We start from the raw sequence: 17,951 nt of genomic DNA on the forward strand, positions 1-17,951 counted from the left end.
CTAATCTACCAGTCATTTCCTTAACTTTTTTCTTGGTTTTTACATGTTTTCTTGTTTTTTGCATTAATTGCTTTAAAATTGTTTTACTTGGTAACATTTCCAAAACTTTTATAAAAGTCATTGAAAAGTCATAGCTTTCCCAAGGCTGGGCGAGATGAGCCTCTGTTAAGATTTTCTACTGCTTTGTTGTATGGCTTTTGGATTATCTGTTAATAAAAGGACATCATCTGTTCCTTTATTTCTGTCTTGTAATGTAATGTTCCCAGAGGCATAGGGAGTTAGACTTTCTTTAAATCCATGAAAATAAATACATTTGAATGAAATATGCAAAAAGACTAAATATGTGCATGTTAGCCTGGTACTTCAGGTACTAGTGAGAAATATTTTTGAAAACTCCTGAACCTACAGATATTTCTGCCTCTGCTGTGCTAGGATAATTTCAAATATTGCACCACCGTAGTCACAAAATTTTGCTTTAGTGGTTTGGCAAGTTCAGCAAAATATTTTGATCTCTAGAGTGACCATTGTTTCAGTTGTGTGCATGCAAAGAATTATGATGGCATAAAAGCAGTGTAAGTGATTTTCATATGAAAATCTACAGAGATGAACGAAGGCAGCATGGTTTATTTTTTAATAGGATGCAATGTATAATGGCAACAAATAATCTTTGTAGATCATTAAAATCATGTTTTATATTTTACATTTATTGTCTATTTTGGTTCTTAGGATAAATAATGAACGACAAAGATTTTTAAAATATGTTGATATTCTACTTATGTATAAGATGAATGTCATTCTGGTTACTAGCCTGCTGACATTTTCTGACCTTTTTGCATCAGACTGAGTTTATATCTTAATATGGATAATTGTGTAGTTTAATCTTCCCCCTCTTTCACTTATATAAATGTAATAGGTTTTCCGGTATGGTTTTCACTTTGAAACAGCAGAGATTCCTATATTTTCACTACAAAAAATGAAAAGAAAAACAAACCTAGTTTGTCTTTGTGCTTTCTTTCCAATTTATTAGTGTTATTATTTGGTGCTATTATTATTTGTTCAGTAATATAATCAGTAAAAACTTGAAGTGCCTTTTGATAAGTGCCTTTTGTCTATGTAATATGTCTCAAAGATGGCTTATTTTCCCATACAATTCAAGTGGTTTGGAGTCCACAGATAGAAAACTATTGAGTTTGTTCCGGTAGCGCTGCTGCACCGAAGGGCGGCGTTTTGAAGCCGCCCGATCCTGGGAAGCGTCAAAGCGCTCGGAGGCAGTGAAAATCAGCTGTCCCGTGGCGCTGGAGCTTCTCCCTCGGGAGAAGAGGGAGAGGCGAGCTTGCCTGGGTAGAGGTAGAGCTCCCCTGCGATTCTCTCAAGTAGTTTGGGGGATAACAGGGTGAGCCCCCTCGGAGTCCAGGCTCTCTCTGCTCTCAGGACGTTTTCGCTCCAAAAGGAGTGGAACCAGACGCGACAACTGCACCTGCTGCTTAGATGGGACTGTGAATATTTTGTTTCTTTGAGAAGCAGGCAGAGCAAAGCAGGAAGATCTGAATTTTCAAGTTGGATTTTAACTTTAACTCAGATTCATTATCTTCTTCAAGTTTTAAGTTTGAAATGGAGTAAAAATGGTGCTGGAATGTTTCTTTCCTGTGTGAAGTGATTGCATTGGAAAACTGTTATATTTTGCTACATAGCAAGAGATACAATTTGCAACTGACTTTACCCAGTACCAGATTTTGTTTATTTGGAAGCTTGTTCCCTTTTTTTTATTGAAGGTTAAGGAACTTTGGGAGAACTTTTATTTTTTCCTTCCTTTCCCTTTCCCCCCCTTTTTTTTCTGAACTTTGATTCTGCTGGGTGAAAGAGGAAATTGAAACCTAAGAGATGGCTGCGAGAAGTGGGGGAGGGCCTCCAATTTCTAAGAATGTTATTTCTTCACCTTTACCACAAGCTGTAGGGCAGACTTCGATGAAACCTACAGTACAACCACCCTCCCCCCCACCTCCTGCATTTACACTGACAGACATTCAGCGAGTTGTGATGCAGTCAACACAAGTTTTGCAGCAAGAAATAAAGGAAACAAGGAAAGAATTTGTTAACCAAAACAGCCAGATGAGGGAAGATATAGTGCTTGCACTCCAGGGTTTGGCTGCACATATAGAATGCCTGGATGTTCGTGTGGACTCAGTTATGGAGTATGTGGAGAATTTGGAAAATAAAATCATTGATGCTGAACAGAAGATTGATAGAGCAGAAGCTAAGATTGACAGAACAGAGGACGAAGTTATTATATCACAATATAAGAACATGGAGTTTGCATTGCATATCAGAGGCCTTAAAGAGAATCCTAAAGAAGATTTGGAATGGGAAGTATCACAAGCAGTGGCTCCTGTTTTGAAATGTGAACCTGAAGAACTACTTAAAGAAATGGATAAGACATTTAGGGTTAACTCCTGGATTGCTAGGCAAAAATATTTGCCTAGAGATGTAGTGATTTATTTTTCCAGGAGATCAACCAGAAATTCTATTATCCAGGCCTTTTATCGGGAAAGATTTCAAATTGCAGGTCAAGACATTATGATTTTAAAGGAGATACCTCCAAAAATTCTTAGAAAAAGGAAAGATTTTGCCTTTCTGTCCGATGAGCTTAAGAAGCGAAAAATCCAGTTCAGATGGGAAATACCTAATGGAATTGTGGTAAATTACGCAGGGACCAGATACAGATTGGATACAATTTTAAAAGCAAAAGATTTCTACACTAAGGTCCTGAAAGCAGGCTCACCACTGTCTCCTCGAATCAAAAGAACAGAAGCAAGACAAGAAGATAAACAATTGAGTGAAGGGGGATTGTCATTGCCACTTGAGGAGATACGGCAGGCGGAGGTTATGGAGCAGAGTTTGGCATTAAAGGAAGACCCAAAAGAACAGAGGATGACATATAAGCATATAAGCGTATGGAAAAAGAGCAAAAACAGAAGTCTGTATCTGGTCCAACTACGCAAGACGCGGCTGTCTCAGAGCCTGTGGGAGGAGCACGTCCGAAGAGAGCAACAGCTGATCTTCAGGTTATGTTCCAAAGGCTCATGATCACCAGAGATGGTGAAGTTCCTGACATGGAATGTTAATGGCTTAAATTCACCACAGAAAAGAAAGAAAGTATTTTTTTATCTGAAACAACATAAAAATAACATTGTTTGCTTACAAGAGACACATATTGCATTAAAAGACCAAAAGTATCTGATTAATTCCCGATTGGGAACACATTTTGCATCTTTTGCTCCGGAGAAGAAGGCTGGAGTGGTCATTTATTTAAGAAAAGATTTTTCAGCAAGATTGATTGAATCGGATAAACAAGGGAGATATGTTAGTATTGAATTAATATTACAAGGAAAGAAAGTTCTTCTTATTGGATTATATGCTCCAAATCAACAACAGCAAAAATTCTTCAAATTTTTACATCAGAGACTAATCGAATTGGATTATAAATCTGTTATCATGATGGGGGACTGGAATGGAGTTTTGGTCCCATCTGAAGACAAGAAGGGATCCTCCAAAAACTTTTTTAATTTGAAATTGCCTAAAGCTTTTTTTGATTTGAAGGAGGATCTGGAATTAAGAGATGTATGGCGGGAAAGGAATATGAGAGACAGAGATTTTACCTTTTTTTCGGATAGACATAAATCTTTCTCTAGGATTGACTTTATTTTGATTACTACTGATCTTTTTTCTTTGGTTAAGAACGTTAAGATTTTCCCTAGGACAATGTCTGATCATAGTCCTGTTTGGTTGGAGTTTTTTTGCTGAAGATGGTAGTAGAAGATCCTGGAGGCTGAATGAGAATTTATTTACAAATGACTTGTTCTTGCAGAAATGTAGAGAACACATGAAAGAATTTTTTGTTACAAATATGCATAAAGGTACATCGATGGAAATGGTTTGGGATGCTAGTAAAGCTTATATGAGAGGGGTTTTGATTTATATGAACAACGCCTACAGGTGTAAGCAAATGCAAAAATGTTTAGATCTTGAGGAAGAGATTAAATCTAAGGAGAAAAAGCTTATTTTGAATCCATTGGATAATAATTTAAGGATTTCAGTACATTTACTGAAAGAACAATTTAACATGCTACTGGCTGATCAAGTAGCAACTAATTTGTGCTATGCTAAACATAATACTTTTTGTAATGCTAATAAGCCTGGTAGATGGTTGGCTTACCAATTAAGGAAGAAACAGAAATCACGTACTATAGATAAAATAGAATATAAAGGAAAAGAAGTCTACCAACAAAATTTGATTAAGAGGAGTTTTTTAGATTTTTATTCAAAATTATATTCTAAAGAAAATATACAAGCTTTAGATATAGACAAGTATTTACAGGGAGCTTATTTTCCGAGACTCTCAAAAGAACAACAACTTGAGATGAATTACCCAATTACATCAGAAGAAATTTCTTTAGCTATTAAACAGTTGAAATTGGGCAAGGCTCCGGGAACAGATGGATTAACAGCAATTTACTATAAAATGTTGTTGGTCGAAATGAATGAAGATTTTGTTTAATGAAATTCAGACTGGAGGTGCAGTTCCTCCATAATGGAGGACAGCTTTTGTATCATTGATTCCAAAGGAGGATCAAGACCTTACTCAACCTAAAAATTATAGACCTATATCGCTTTTGAATACAGATTATAAGATTTTTGCTAAAGTATTGGCTAATAGATTAATGCAAGTTTTGAAACAAATGATTCATAGTGATCAATCGGGATTTATATCTGGGAGGTATATGAAATATAATGTAAGACAAATTGTAAACTTCCTTGAATATTTGGATAAGAACAACCAAGTCTCCGCAGCATTGATATTTTTGGATGCAGAGAAAGCCTTTGACCAATTGAATTGGCAATTTTTATTGAGAGTTGTTGAGGAGATGAATTTTGGAGAAGGTTTTTTACATACTATTAAAGCTATATATCAACAACAAACTGCACAAATTATAGTTAATGGGGGGCTAACAGAGACCTTTAAAATTGAAAAAGGTACAAGACAGGGATGCCCCCTATCACCATTATTGTTTGTTTTAACATTAGAGATTTTATTAATTAAAATTCGAGAGTCCTCTATGATAAAGGGAATTAAAATAAAACAGAATGATTATAGATTGAGAGCTTTTGCTGATGACTTGGTTGTGACAGTATCTCAACCGTTACAGTCAGTTATAGATTTGATGGAAATTATAACTCAGTATGGTAAGGTTTCTGGGTTCAAGGTGACTAGTAATAAGACTAAGATATTATCTAAGAATTTATCTATGAGTGAAAGGGATATGTTATCTAAATTAACAGGTTTTGAAATAGTGAAAAAGGTTAAATATTTAGGAGTATATATTGCAGCTTCAAATGTAAAATTGTATAAGAATAATTATTGAACACTATGGTTGAAGGTACAAAGGGATTTAAATAATTGGAAAAAATTACAATTATCTTTATTGGGAAGAATTGCAGTTGTTAAAATGAATGTTCTGCCAAAGTTTCTCTTTTTGTTTCAAATGATACCTATATTGAAAAAGGATGCCAACCTTGATCAATGGCAGAAGGGTATTAATAAATTTATTTGGGCGGGGAAAAAACCAAGAGTTAAATTTAAGATTTTACAAAATGCTAGGGAAAGAGGGGGACTTAAGGCGCCGAATTTGAAATTGTATTATGATGCGGTTGCCTTGACGTGGGTTAGTGATTGGCTTAATTTAACTAATAAGAGAATACTTCATCTTGAGGGTTGGGATTTGGTATATGGATGGCATGCATATTTGCTTTACGATAAGAAGGTGGATAGGGCTTTTAAATCCCATATTCTTAGAAGTGCTTTATTGCATGTCTGGAAAAAGTATTATTATAAGTTAAATTATAAAATAGCGATTTGGGGAATTCCTGGACATGCGATAGAGGGCGTATCTATGGGAGTGAGTATGGATATGGTTTCTTATAAGGAATTACTTAGATTGGAAGGGAATGATTAGCAACTTAAATTATTAGATGAGTTAAGACAAGAAAACATAAGTTACTCTTGGTTTCAATATACCCAATTGAAAGCTAGGTGGAAGTTAGATCTGCATCACAATTATAGATCAAAATTTAGTAAAACAAATTAGAGACTTAAATTGTGCACATATAAAGAGGATATATAATGCTTTAATTGAATTGGATTCGGAAACGGAATTAGTTAAAGATTGTATGATAAAGGGCACAAAATATTCAGGAACCAATTTCGCTGGACACTTGGGAGATAATTTGGGTCAGAAATGTTAAATTTACTCAGGCTCAAAACTTAAGAGAAAATTTTTATAAAATGTTTCATAGATGGCATCTGGATCCCAAGAAGTTGTCTAACATGTTTCCTAACTTACAGTCTAAATGTTGGAGATGTGGTAGTTTAGAAGCCACCTATTTTCATATGTGGTGGACTTGTAGAAATATAAAAGCTTTTTGGATTAAAATTTGGTGGAACATTCAAAAGATTTTTAAGAGAAAGATAAAGTTTTCTCCGCAATTGTTTTTATTGGGTATTGTTGTAGATTGTGATGTTAAAGAAACCAATTTGATGTTGAATATGATAACAGCAGCACGGTTACTGGTGGGACAATATTGGAAGAAGGATAGTTTGCCCACTGTAGAAGAATGGGTGCTTAAAGTTTCGAATCTTGCAGAAATGTCTAAGATTTCTGCTTACTTGAAAGATCATTCACAGGAAAGATATATTTCAGTTTGGAGGAGATGGATAGATTATATTCAGAATAAATATGGGACTAAAAAGTTCCATTTAGCTTATGAGTAGATTTTAGAGGGATATTGTTATTGATCTTAGTGTTGGTACTTTGTATGTATTTATGTTAAAGGGGAGTTAAAGCACATTATGAATTTGGTTAATCGTATATTATGTATAATTTTTATTTAGAATATGATTATTATAACTATAATCCTGTATTTAGCTCTGGGAAGTGGGGGGGAAGTGGGCGGGTTTGGGGTGGGGGGGATTTGGGGATATATTGTAAAATCTTGTTTTTGTAAAACTCTTTAATAAAAAAAAAGAAAACTATTGAGTTTGGAAGATACATCAATTGTCTATTTTCAATGTGTGAGAACTTTGTGATTGCTAGAGGATCAATTGACTTATATGTTATTTCTACTTCTCTGCTATCCTATTATGATGAGTCTCAGCAAATAATTCCATTAGAGATAATGTGCTTTGTTTTTCAATAGGAACCTGACCAACGCTAATTGAGCAGTTTGGCAAGCAGTCACAAATTCTGTGCTTTACCATCATAATTAGTATTGTGCCTTTTCCCGGAAATGCTTGATATAATTTTTCTTCCAACATATAAATATATATAATCCATATATAGAATAAGTAGATTTAATCTCCATAGTTTTAATTCAGGTAGCAAAAGGTTTTTTGGTATTATAAGTAGAATTTGGAGTAAAACTTTGCTGGCATCATCCATATGATGCTTGTAGACCCTAGTACGTTCATAGATACCTCTTTTGAAGCATGACAGTTCTCCATATCATTCTATTTTTTCTGTTTAAAATACAAAAGTATACATTTTTTCAAATTAAGTGCTTGGCATAGTCAAATTAGTAGTCTCCTGAATAATCCCATCCCCATGGTTCACTTAGATTTATAGGACATAAAGTGGGTAATAGTTGATATCCAATGTTTTGCTGCAGATATATCCAGCTGCCTAGGAAAAAAAGATAGAGTAAGCTGGAAAATTTGGGGGGCTATCCTGGAAAGTAGAAAGAGTGGCAGATCTTGGATTTTTTATGTGACTTTAAACAATTGAGCAGAGTTTGTATGTTCCAGGTTCTATCTGTTAAGCAATGACATATGATGGGATCTAGGAAGCAGTCATGTCATAGCATCTACTGTCTGAAACAACATTTTCTTTGAGATTCATCTGCCCCCTCAACTGGGTTTAAGAGTCCTTAACATTGCTTTCCCCCTACTCCAGGCCTTAGATTAGTCTGAGTGGCAGGCAAGTTCAATAAGCTGTTTTGTTTTTAAAATAAATACTCTTACTTCTTCTACATGGTTGTCATTTTTTTACTCATACCTTTTTTTAGTAATGCTTTTGTCATTGTATTGTTATTGTAAAATTGGGTAACCTTGTAAATTTATTACATAAGGGAAGTTAATTTGATATCTGATTCAGCTTTGGGTAAGTTTCACTTATTTTAAAATCAATTATTAAAAAAATTCAACAAAAAATAGTTACAAAATCAAATTTCAATAAGCTAAATATCTGGAATTTTTTTGGATGATGTGGGTTTTTTAAATGCAGGTTGGAAAAAAAACACATTAAAGAAAAAAATATTCACACCATGAAATGAGAAATTTTTAGAAACCGTCTTCTGTTACAAACTATATTTTGGTTTTTAAAAATATATGGCCCTTGAAAACTTATGAGAAAAGGCTGTAAGTACAAAACTAGTAAGACATAGCAGTATATTTTATTGGCATTCCAATTTTCAAATAGGTTTTCCTCTTCTAGCTGTACAGAGAAAGTAAAAAAAAGTAATTTAAAATATAAAATAGTTAGTAGAAAGCTATCAGAAAAGATGCATTACTGTACTAAATATTACCAAAAATTAAACTTGGATTGGTTGTTTTCAGCTAAAGGCTGTTTTATGACCTTTCACCTCATTACTTAGGCAATGGATTTTCGATGCAGAACATAAGATTGTTTACCCAAACATTTGAAAATAGGCTGAATCTCAGCTGGGAAGAAAGTGCTACCATCATATTTTAACTATACCGAAATATGGGAATACATTTTCTATAACACATTTTAATGTCCGACCATCTCATTTCCTATAGGGGAAATTTAATAATAATAATTTTAATAATCACCTTCTTTTTTTGTGGTTCTAGAATTGTTGAAATAGTTGCCTCCCATTATCACGTCTTGTAGTTTTGATAAGAGTTGCAGGTAATGATTTAATTTCACCTTTTTTATTTATTCCTTTCTGGGATGTCAAATAATTTTTGTGTTGTTTTCTTTTTATTAGATAAACAGCCTGTTTAAATTCTGTGATCTAATAAATGAAGGTCACCAAAAAGTAGTAGTGGAGTCTTTTGCAAATAGTTGATCTATTCTATTTGATGCTTCCATTATATATATTATATATAATGCTCCTTGGTGGAGCAGTGGGCTAATGCCTCCTTAAGTAACACCAGCTGCCTGCAATTAGTGCAGGTTAGCATCCCACCAGGCTCAAGGTTGACTCAGCCTTCCATCCTTCCGAGGTAGGTAAAATGAGGACCCAGATTGTTGGGGGCAATTAAGCTGACTTTGTAATAATGCCGCTTGGGATGTGTGTGAAAGCCCTAATAAGCAGGCATATACATAGAATGAAGGCTACTGCTAAGCTTGTAAGCCGCCCTGAGTCTTCGGAGAAGGGCGGAATATAAATGGAATTAAAATAAAAAAATAAAAATGAAAATATATTTAGCATTCTTGTCCACCTATTGAGTCCTTTCTATGGACCTGGGACAGGCAGATGTGTGAAAGGTATCACAGAATGTGAGTTGTTCCAAGTAAAGCTGCTTTTTGCAATTGACTGATTTGTCAATGTTGATGGTGTTCAAATGGTGCTCCATGTTTTGGAATTGCACCCAAGGAGCCTATTATTATAGGTACAGTATCTTTGCTTTCTTTCACAAATGAAGGCATGTCCCAGGATAACATTGCAGGATTCAGTCTGGGTCGGTCACTTGGACCAGAGGTTTTGGACTAGTGCTGGAGACCATCTTCAGGGAACTTCTCTCTTTGCTTTCTTTTGCCACAGTTGTCCTTATTCTATTTTCAGGTCTTTGTATTTTGTGATTTCCCCCCCCCCCCGTTGTTTTACTACAGTGTTCACTATCTAGACTTCTTTGTCTTTCTGGTCAACAGTATTATGTGGCTGGTACTTGTCTGTTTAAATGCTAAAGTCCCAGAGCTTCTTCATAGTAGCCTATTCCAAAACATTCTGGGTACTTACAGCATATCATATGTATAGCTAAAACAGTCAAAAACATAACAAAATATAACATAATAGCTCAGACAAGAAAATAGTCAAAACAGTCAAAAGAACATTATACCCTCAGACCTCAGGATTAAGCCAGGGAGCTAAGGATTATCTGTATCTCTGGGGGGGGGGGGAGTTCTTCCAGAGGGCAGGAGTACAAATAGTCTTTGATTTATGACCACAACTGAGCACAAAATTTCTGTTGCTAAGTAAGTTGCTGAATAAATGAATTTTTCAATCTTTCTGGCTACAGTTGTTAAGTGAATCACTGCAGTTGTTGTTTATTTGTTAAGTGAATCTGGCTTCCTCATCGACTTTGCTTGTCAGAACGTTACAGAAGTGAGGTCATGACTCAGGGACACTGTAATCATCATAAATATGGGTCAGTTTCCAAGCGTCTGAATTTTGATCTCTTGTGTGTGGGGATGCTGTAACAGTCATAAGTATGAAAATCGGTCATAAATCACTTTTTTCAGTGTTGTAACTTTGAACAGTCATTAAATGAACTGTCAAGGACTACTGTACAGCAGAGGAGGCATGTTTCCTCAGTCCTATAAGTTTGCCATGTTCAGTTGAGGGTACCTGGAGCATATCTAGTCTACCTGAACATATTGATTGGAAAAAAACAATTCGAAACAGGCAGCATATATAATTCTGTGTTGCTTTTGTTTTATCTTCATCAGTTGAAATGAATAACCAGTTGGAAAAGTCACAGAAGAACAATGCAATCTTAGTGGATGGAGTTATTTTAAATGGCCCAGCAGCAGATTCAAAATCAGGCGAGAAATTTGTGGAAGAGGTCAGTAAGATTATAATGGAAGAAGTGGTAAAGAAAGCATCTGATGCAACTGAAAAGGTAAAAATCTTTGATGTAATTGGAGTAATAGCTAATGTCTTCTAAGTACACAATATAATAGAAACTAATGATCTAAATCAGAGTTTCTCAACCTTAACAACTTTAAGAGATCTGGACCTCAGCTCCCAGCATTCCCTGGCTTGGCCGGCTGGGGAATTCTGGGAGTTGACATCCAGACCTCTTGAAGTTGCTAAGGTTGAGAAACTCTGATCTAAATAAAAAAAATTAAATTATTTAATTTTAATTTAAATTAAATTATTAACTCAGTAGTCATATTCAGAAATGTGTCTTTATGTACAATGTGCATTGCTACTGATAAATGTAAAAATACTTTTGATATAATTCTCATTATTAAATAACTAGAGATGTTTTCCATGTCATATCATGCCTTCATTTCTTAATTTCTTGGATTTAGTAGTAGATGAACTTAAAATTCAAATATTGTTGTTTGTAATCTTCTATGTTTGTGCTTAAATTATTTGTAAATCTAAAACATTTTATAAAAACTATAAAAAAGTTTCTAACATATAGTGAAATTCTAGGCTACTTAAACGACTAAACCAGATAAGTTTTTTTTTCAAAAAAGGATTTTGGCAGAGGATTTTGCAAATTAACATTGATTAAAATTTAAGTTCTCTCATCATAAACATTTCTTCCCAATGACTTGATGTTTTTTTACAATTAGGTGTGTGAATGGCAGTCTCCTGAGAAACTGAGAACACTTCTTGACTTGGAATTGAAAGATACAGGAGAGAGTCATCCCAAACTCTTGCAGTTATGCCAGGATGTTATACAATTCAGCGTCAAAACCTGTATGAATATCATAGTTACAATTACTTTTTGTTCCTAATATATTAATGATATCCTTCCAATTGCAGAAATTGAAATAAAAAGTACTTCTACCTAAATGAAATGGTACTTCTACATAAAAGGCTACTTCTGGTGTATTTTCATAATTTCATTTATATGAAGTGGACCTTTATTAATATCTACCACTCCTTTTCTTACATTTCTGATTTAATATCCTGATTTAATATCCTGCAAAATCAGAATATTATTTCAGATGTAACAGAATACTCACTTTAAATGAAATAAAATCTTCATGTTGAAGTGTTTGTGCTGACGGGGAGAGAGAAGGATAAAATAAAATATAAATACTCCCTTTTGGCTTCATAAATACTTAAGAAACTTGGAGTTTACATCTGAAATGGACCACTGAGCTGGTCTAAAATGATGTCACCTCATCTGCTGCACCTATTACAATAATTTAAAGCATTACTCATTGTAGAAGGGAAGTCCTCCTATAAAGAACAAAATAGTTGTTGGTGATAATGATGAACCAAAATATGTTGAGAATTAATAAAAGTCACTTGCAAGTAAATAGCAAAAGTTAATAAATAAAATTAGTATATCATAAGTGTTTAAACATAGTGCAGAAATCCGGGCATGATTATGACAAAGTGTGAATGTGTCCTGGGTAGAGGAATGAATTGACTGTGATAATTGAAGAGCACAATTTGGAACATACAGCAGCAATTGCAACAAAACATTTTACTGCTTATCTCCATGCTCTGCTGAATAGCTATGTGAGAGTGCATTTTTATTAGTTTTTTAAATTCAGTTTAATGTCTGCCTATGATCTGTTTTATTTAAAATTGTTTCTAACCTGCTTATTTTACATAATCCTAGGCAGTTTATAGGAACAACAAATATATCCAAGTTCATTGAAATATACATACTCAAAAATGTAATCAGGGTTGGAAATTCTAAGTAGAAAGTTTGGGAAGCAAGAAAAAAAATGGTCTTGGAACCTAGTTGGAGACAGGCAAGCAGAGACATACAGTATCAGAGATGTTATGTTGAAAGAAAGATTTCAAGATCATTGGATAACAAGTACACTGGAATAGCTTTTTAGTATTCCTGTTAATTTAACTATACTAGACCATCTCCCTTTTTATGCTTTATGTTTATATAATAAACATGGATATAATCTGAAATACATTGAGGATCTATACAATATAAAATGTTTATAGAGTAGAAAACTTTCCAATTAACTCAGATTTCTGAATGCAGTTATTAATCAGCCCATACTGACAATATTCAACATATTTTCTAGGCTTGTTTGACTTTGGCTTAATGTCTTAGGGGAAACTCAGACTCTGTGACTTGTAATCCACAAGTCTATGGCTTAGTGCAGTATTTGAATATCAGGCATTTGTGCCATATTCAATAAGCTGTGTTTGAATCATGGCTGAGTATAATGCAGAAATCCTGCTATTACATAAATTGCAAATTGGGTTTCACTAATACATGTCGTCTGAGTTGTCAGAACCTGTGAGCATCTAGAGTTATAGCCTGAGGCCAGGAGGAGATTTTAATACCAAGGATTAAAGTAAAGGTAAAGGTTTCCCCGCACATGTGTGCTAGTTGATTCCAACTCTAGGGGCTGGTGCTCATCTCCGTTTCAAAGCCGAAGAGCCAGCGCTTGTCCAAGGACATCTCCGTGGTCATGTGGCCTGCATGACTAGACACCAAAGGCGCACGGAACGCTGTTACCTTCCCACTGTAGTGGTCCCTATTTTTCTACTTGCATTATTACGTGCTTTCGAACTGCTAGGTTGGCAGAAGCTGGGACAAGTAACAGGAGCTCACTGTTACACAGCACTCGGGATTCGACCCACCAAACTGCTGACCTTCTGATCGACAAGCTCAGCGTCCTAACCCACTGAGCCACCTAAACAAGAATCAAAGTACTATCTTCAAAACAATATTTATTTTAGTAAATAATGAGTGATCAAAAGGTTAATTACCTTTTTGGAAAATATGGCTAGCTAATGAAAATTCACAGCAATTTTCTGAAGATGATAAGACTACTAAAGAATGTTATTAGTCCTTCACATAAAAGGGGCATTTAATTATATAGCTGTTTAGAGGCCACTTTTATAGAATATTTGACTAATAATTCCATTACCACTTAGCAATATGTCTTTAAGTAAACTTTAAATGTTTACTTTTTTACTGAAAAAAGATGTCCAGCCTAAGCACCTATTAACATTACACTATTTATTAATTGATGAAAGATTCAGAGGTAACATTTCTAAATCTATACTGAGATGAATCAAAATAGGTACACTGGGTCTGATTTATGTTATTTTTTATATGAGCAATTATATAGAACCATTTTATCTATTGTGTAAAGCCTTTAAGCCATCTCTGTGTAAAATAACCTACTCTAATTGTTTATTTCTCTAAATGTCTTGTGTGTCTTGAAAGGACATAAAACAGGAATTATAGGAAAGTCAATTTCAAATCATTTGTGATATTGTTATTAAATGATGGACCATTTATACATCTCTTAATATATTTCTGGAAGGGTTGACCCTTTTAAAATAAATAAAATGAATTAAAAATGGAAATTTTAAATAGGTAACTTGAGCATCATTCTTCTTGTACCTAATACATCTGGCTACATAATTAAAATCTTCTCAATAGTCTTATACTTTATTGCATTATCAAATAATAAAGTTGAAAAGAATAACATCAAAAAATAAATATCTTAGGGAACTTTCTCCCTTTAACAAGAGAAAGCTCAAATTGGAGTAGATATAAGAGGAATCTATCTCAAGTTCAAGTTTTTTGTGCCTTTCAATGTTTCCCTTTTCTTCCTTCGCTAATAAGAAGGTTTCATTGGATAAGGAAAATCTGACAGCAAACATCTATAATGGAGAAGTTCTGAGGCTGGGTTCATGCATCACATCTAAACCACTACATTTTTTTTATTAATTGCTATAATGTATGAGCTCTGCAACAGTGCCTTAGCAGTACGTGTGAATAAAATTACTTTATTTTTTCAATGATCACAAATGCTAAACAGATATATGTCTTTGTCATCATTATTTACAGATCACCCAAGATTTTTTAATCAGCTCTATGCTGGCATTGATTATTACTCTTTAGCAGCACGTTTCATTATGGAGGCATTAAACCCAAGTGTGTAAGTGCATTTTGTTTTAAATCATGGTGCTGAATTTGCAGTGCTGTTTAATGGTGGCAGATCCTTTTTCCTTTAAATTACTATTAATAACATTGTTGGGGTGCATATTGCAGATATTTGGCAAATTAACTACCTAGAGAGCCTAAATTAAAGTCTTTGAATCTGATCAATTGGTTTATTTTTAGTTCTTATTTTTTCTTCTTTCCTTTATATGCTTAAATGTTCCTATAAATATTTTTTCCTCATCGTTCCTGAGTTTATCTTTTGATAACTTTATCAGGCAACTTTGTATGAACAGAAATAATTTGTCACTGGGGAATTTAAATACAAATGTACCTCTTTTAGTGATCACAGCAACATCATTAAACAAATTGGTAGCTAAGTGAAACCATGACTACATTTGTGATTTTACTTCAGCTTTTCTTGTTTTACAGACAAGTGAAGATTATAAATGTAAGGATTGGTCACAAAGTTACTTTTTCATCACTGTTGTAACTGCAAGTGATTGCAAAATGAGTCAGTTGCTATATGAGGACTACCTGCAGGACATATGCCATATATTGAGTTTAGAATTTGAACCTATGCCTGCAGGTTTATTGAAATGTTAGCTTTATTCAAACTTTCAGGCCAATTGTTTCCTCCTACAGACAGAGTGTGAGGATTCATTCTTTTATATGTATACCCATGTAAAAAAATATACTGCTGAAAAAAATAAAGGGAACACTTAAACAATACAATGTACTGTATTTAATAGTAGGATGTCTTATTTTCTGTTCCCTTTATATTTTTGAGCAGTATAGAACAAAAAATACTGGTCTATAGTTACCATTGTGATTGTAAATTCAATTGAAAAGTGACTTTCAGCTTTTAGTCTAGCTCTCTGGATTCTCCATAATGAGAATGTTTAAGAAATACAAGAGGAACTCTTTTCTCATATGAATATATTATATGTGCTTATTTGTTTATATTAGATATTTCTTAGATATTAGTTTAAAAGCCTTTTTTCCCATTTGGATTGGATTTTGATGCTTCAAATGAAAAAGTCCTTTGTCTCCTTGTAATAATTAGAAGAAAATACTGTTTTTCTCAACTGAGTTAGGACAAGGTGAATCTGGGAACATGTATCTCAACAGTTCTTGGAGCAATGTTCCTCAGCCTTTGCAACTTTAACATACATACACTTTAACTGCTGGGGTTCCCTAGCCAGTAAGTTGAAGTCCACACATTAAAATTGCCAAAGTTGAGAAACGGTGTCTTAGAGGAACTGCTTTCATTAGAAACTGTAGTCACACTGTCCTTTATTCAAAAACACAATTCTCACAACTTGTTATCACAGTTTATTCTTGTCCATGTATCCTTTCACTATAAGAAGCTTTAGATGGTAAATGAAATTCACAAACTACAAAATTGAGATTTTTTTTAAAAAAATCTCTCTGTGTATTAATTTTTCCACATTAATACTATTTGTAACATATAACATTGGTCAGATCAGGAATATGTAGATATTTTGTTTACCCTGAATCTACAATATTGGATGGTAGGGTGAGGGGAAATATTCAAAGTTACCATGTTAGCATATGGGTTGAGACATCACAAGGCCAGATTGTATATTAAGATTAATATAATGATATTCTTTGGAGCATAACAAATTAACAGGAATTAGATTCCAGATTCTAAAGGACTGATATAGCGCTTGAAATACAGGGCATACTTTAACAGAATAGGTGGAGAATCAGTTAATTACATGTCTATCCAGCCTCTATTATGAACTTGGGAAATGAAGTGGTAGGATTTGGTATTTAAAATTATCAACAGACTGGAGAGGTTTATAATCTCAAGTTACAATTTTATGTCACAAATGTCTTTCAGATCTATTATAAAAATCTGGGCTGTACTGCAGAGTAGGAAGGAATCAATTATATACTAATATTCATGCTATCTGCTTTTTTATAATTTCATACGTTTTATAAAACTCAACTAAGTAAACAGTTTCATGTCACATTTTCCTTCATTCAGATATACCTATGAAATTTCTCCAGTATTTTTACTAGTGGAAGAAGCAGTCCTAAAGAAAATGATTGAATATATAGGATGGGAAGGAGGAGATGGTATATTTAATCCAGGTAAGATGTTCCTTAATGTAAAAAGTATGACAATCTCTACATAACAACCATATGATTTATGCAAGCATTGTAGCATCCTGCATTATTTTATCTTCTGGAGCATCCTGTTGCTTATAGTGAGATAGCTCTCCATACATGTAGTTCATAAGTTAGGTTCAGGTTACAATGGCGATTGGGACCAGGATAGCCATTGGTAAGTAATGCAGTTGTAAAATGCAACATCACTTGCATTTAATGATAGTGAATCCCAACCATCTCAGTTCCCATTGTAATGGGTCATTAAGCAGGAAGGAATAGAAGCTCCAGGTAAAGAACATGGAGGTGCCACAAAGGTGTCAGTGTGGGAATGGAAGTTTCCATGAGTGGTGGTTAGCTAGGAGAAGATCTAGAAGGCCTGACAGAGGCACTACATGGGCAGTAAAATGCTGTGGGTGGGACCAACTTATTGGAGTGAATTTTGACTTTCCTGCTGACTTCCCCCTTTGACTTTGCTTGTGGGAACCAACAGGGAAAGTCACAAATAGATCATGTGACCATGGCTCCTTGCAAAGTCATAATCAAGAGCTGGCATCCAAGCACCTAGATAGTGATCATATGACCAGGGGATGCTGAGATGGCTAGAACAGGGGTAGGCAACCATGCTGGCTTAGAAATTCTGGGAGTTGAACTCCACAAGTCATAAAAGAGCCAAGGTTGCCTACCCCTGGGCTAGAACTACAGGGGCCAGTCATACATCCATTTTTTCAGCACCAGCATAACTTTGAACAGTTGCTGAATGAATGAATGAATGAATGTAAGTCAAGAAATACCTATATTACAAAGCCCATTCTAGTTCTTCCAGTGTTATGCTGTCTGAGATTAAATGTTCTGCTTGAATACATATGACGTCCTCAATATTCAAGAAGCACTTATAGCC

General features: G+C 34.3%; 1 protein-coding gene across 4 annotated transcripts in view; it reads left to right on the top strand.

Annotated features, from left to right (window-relative positions):
* The window catches only part of GADL1 (glutamate decarboxylase like 1), a 143,385-nt gene that overhangs the window by 25,701 nt on the left and 99,733 nt on the right, over positions 1-17,951 (top strand). For all 4 annotated transcript variants that reach the window (XR_014028406.1, XR_014028407.1, XR_014028408.1 and 1 more), the window contains exons 2-5: positions 10,746-10,918; positions 11,604-11,730; positions 14,822-14,912; positions 16,929-17,035. Coding sequence is in view for 1 of the 4 variants with exons in the window: in XM_081343189.1 (XP_081199315.1) it covers positions 10,746-10,918; positions 11,604-11,730; positions 14,822-14,912; positions 16,929-17,035 (498 nt within the window). In the remaining 3 variants the exon portion in view is untranslated. The remainder of the gene's footprint in view (positions 1-10,745; positions 10,919-11,603; positions 11,731-14,821; positions 14,913-16,928; positions 17,036-17,951) is intronic.

The sequence above is a fragment of the Vipera berus genome (assembly GCF_964194415.1).
Source record: "Vipera berus genome assembly, chromosome: Z".
Lineage (NCBI taxonomy): Eukaryota > Metazoa > Chordata > Lepidosauria > Squamata > Viperidae > Vipera > Vipera berus.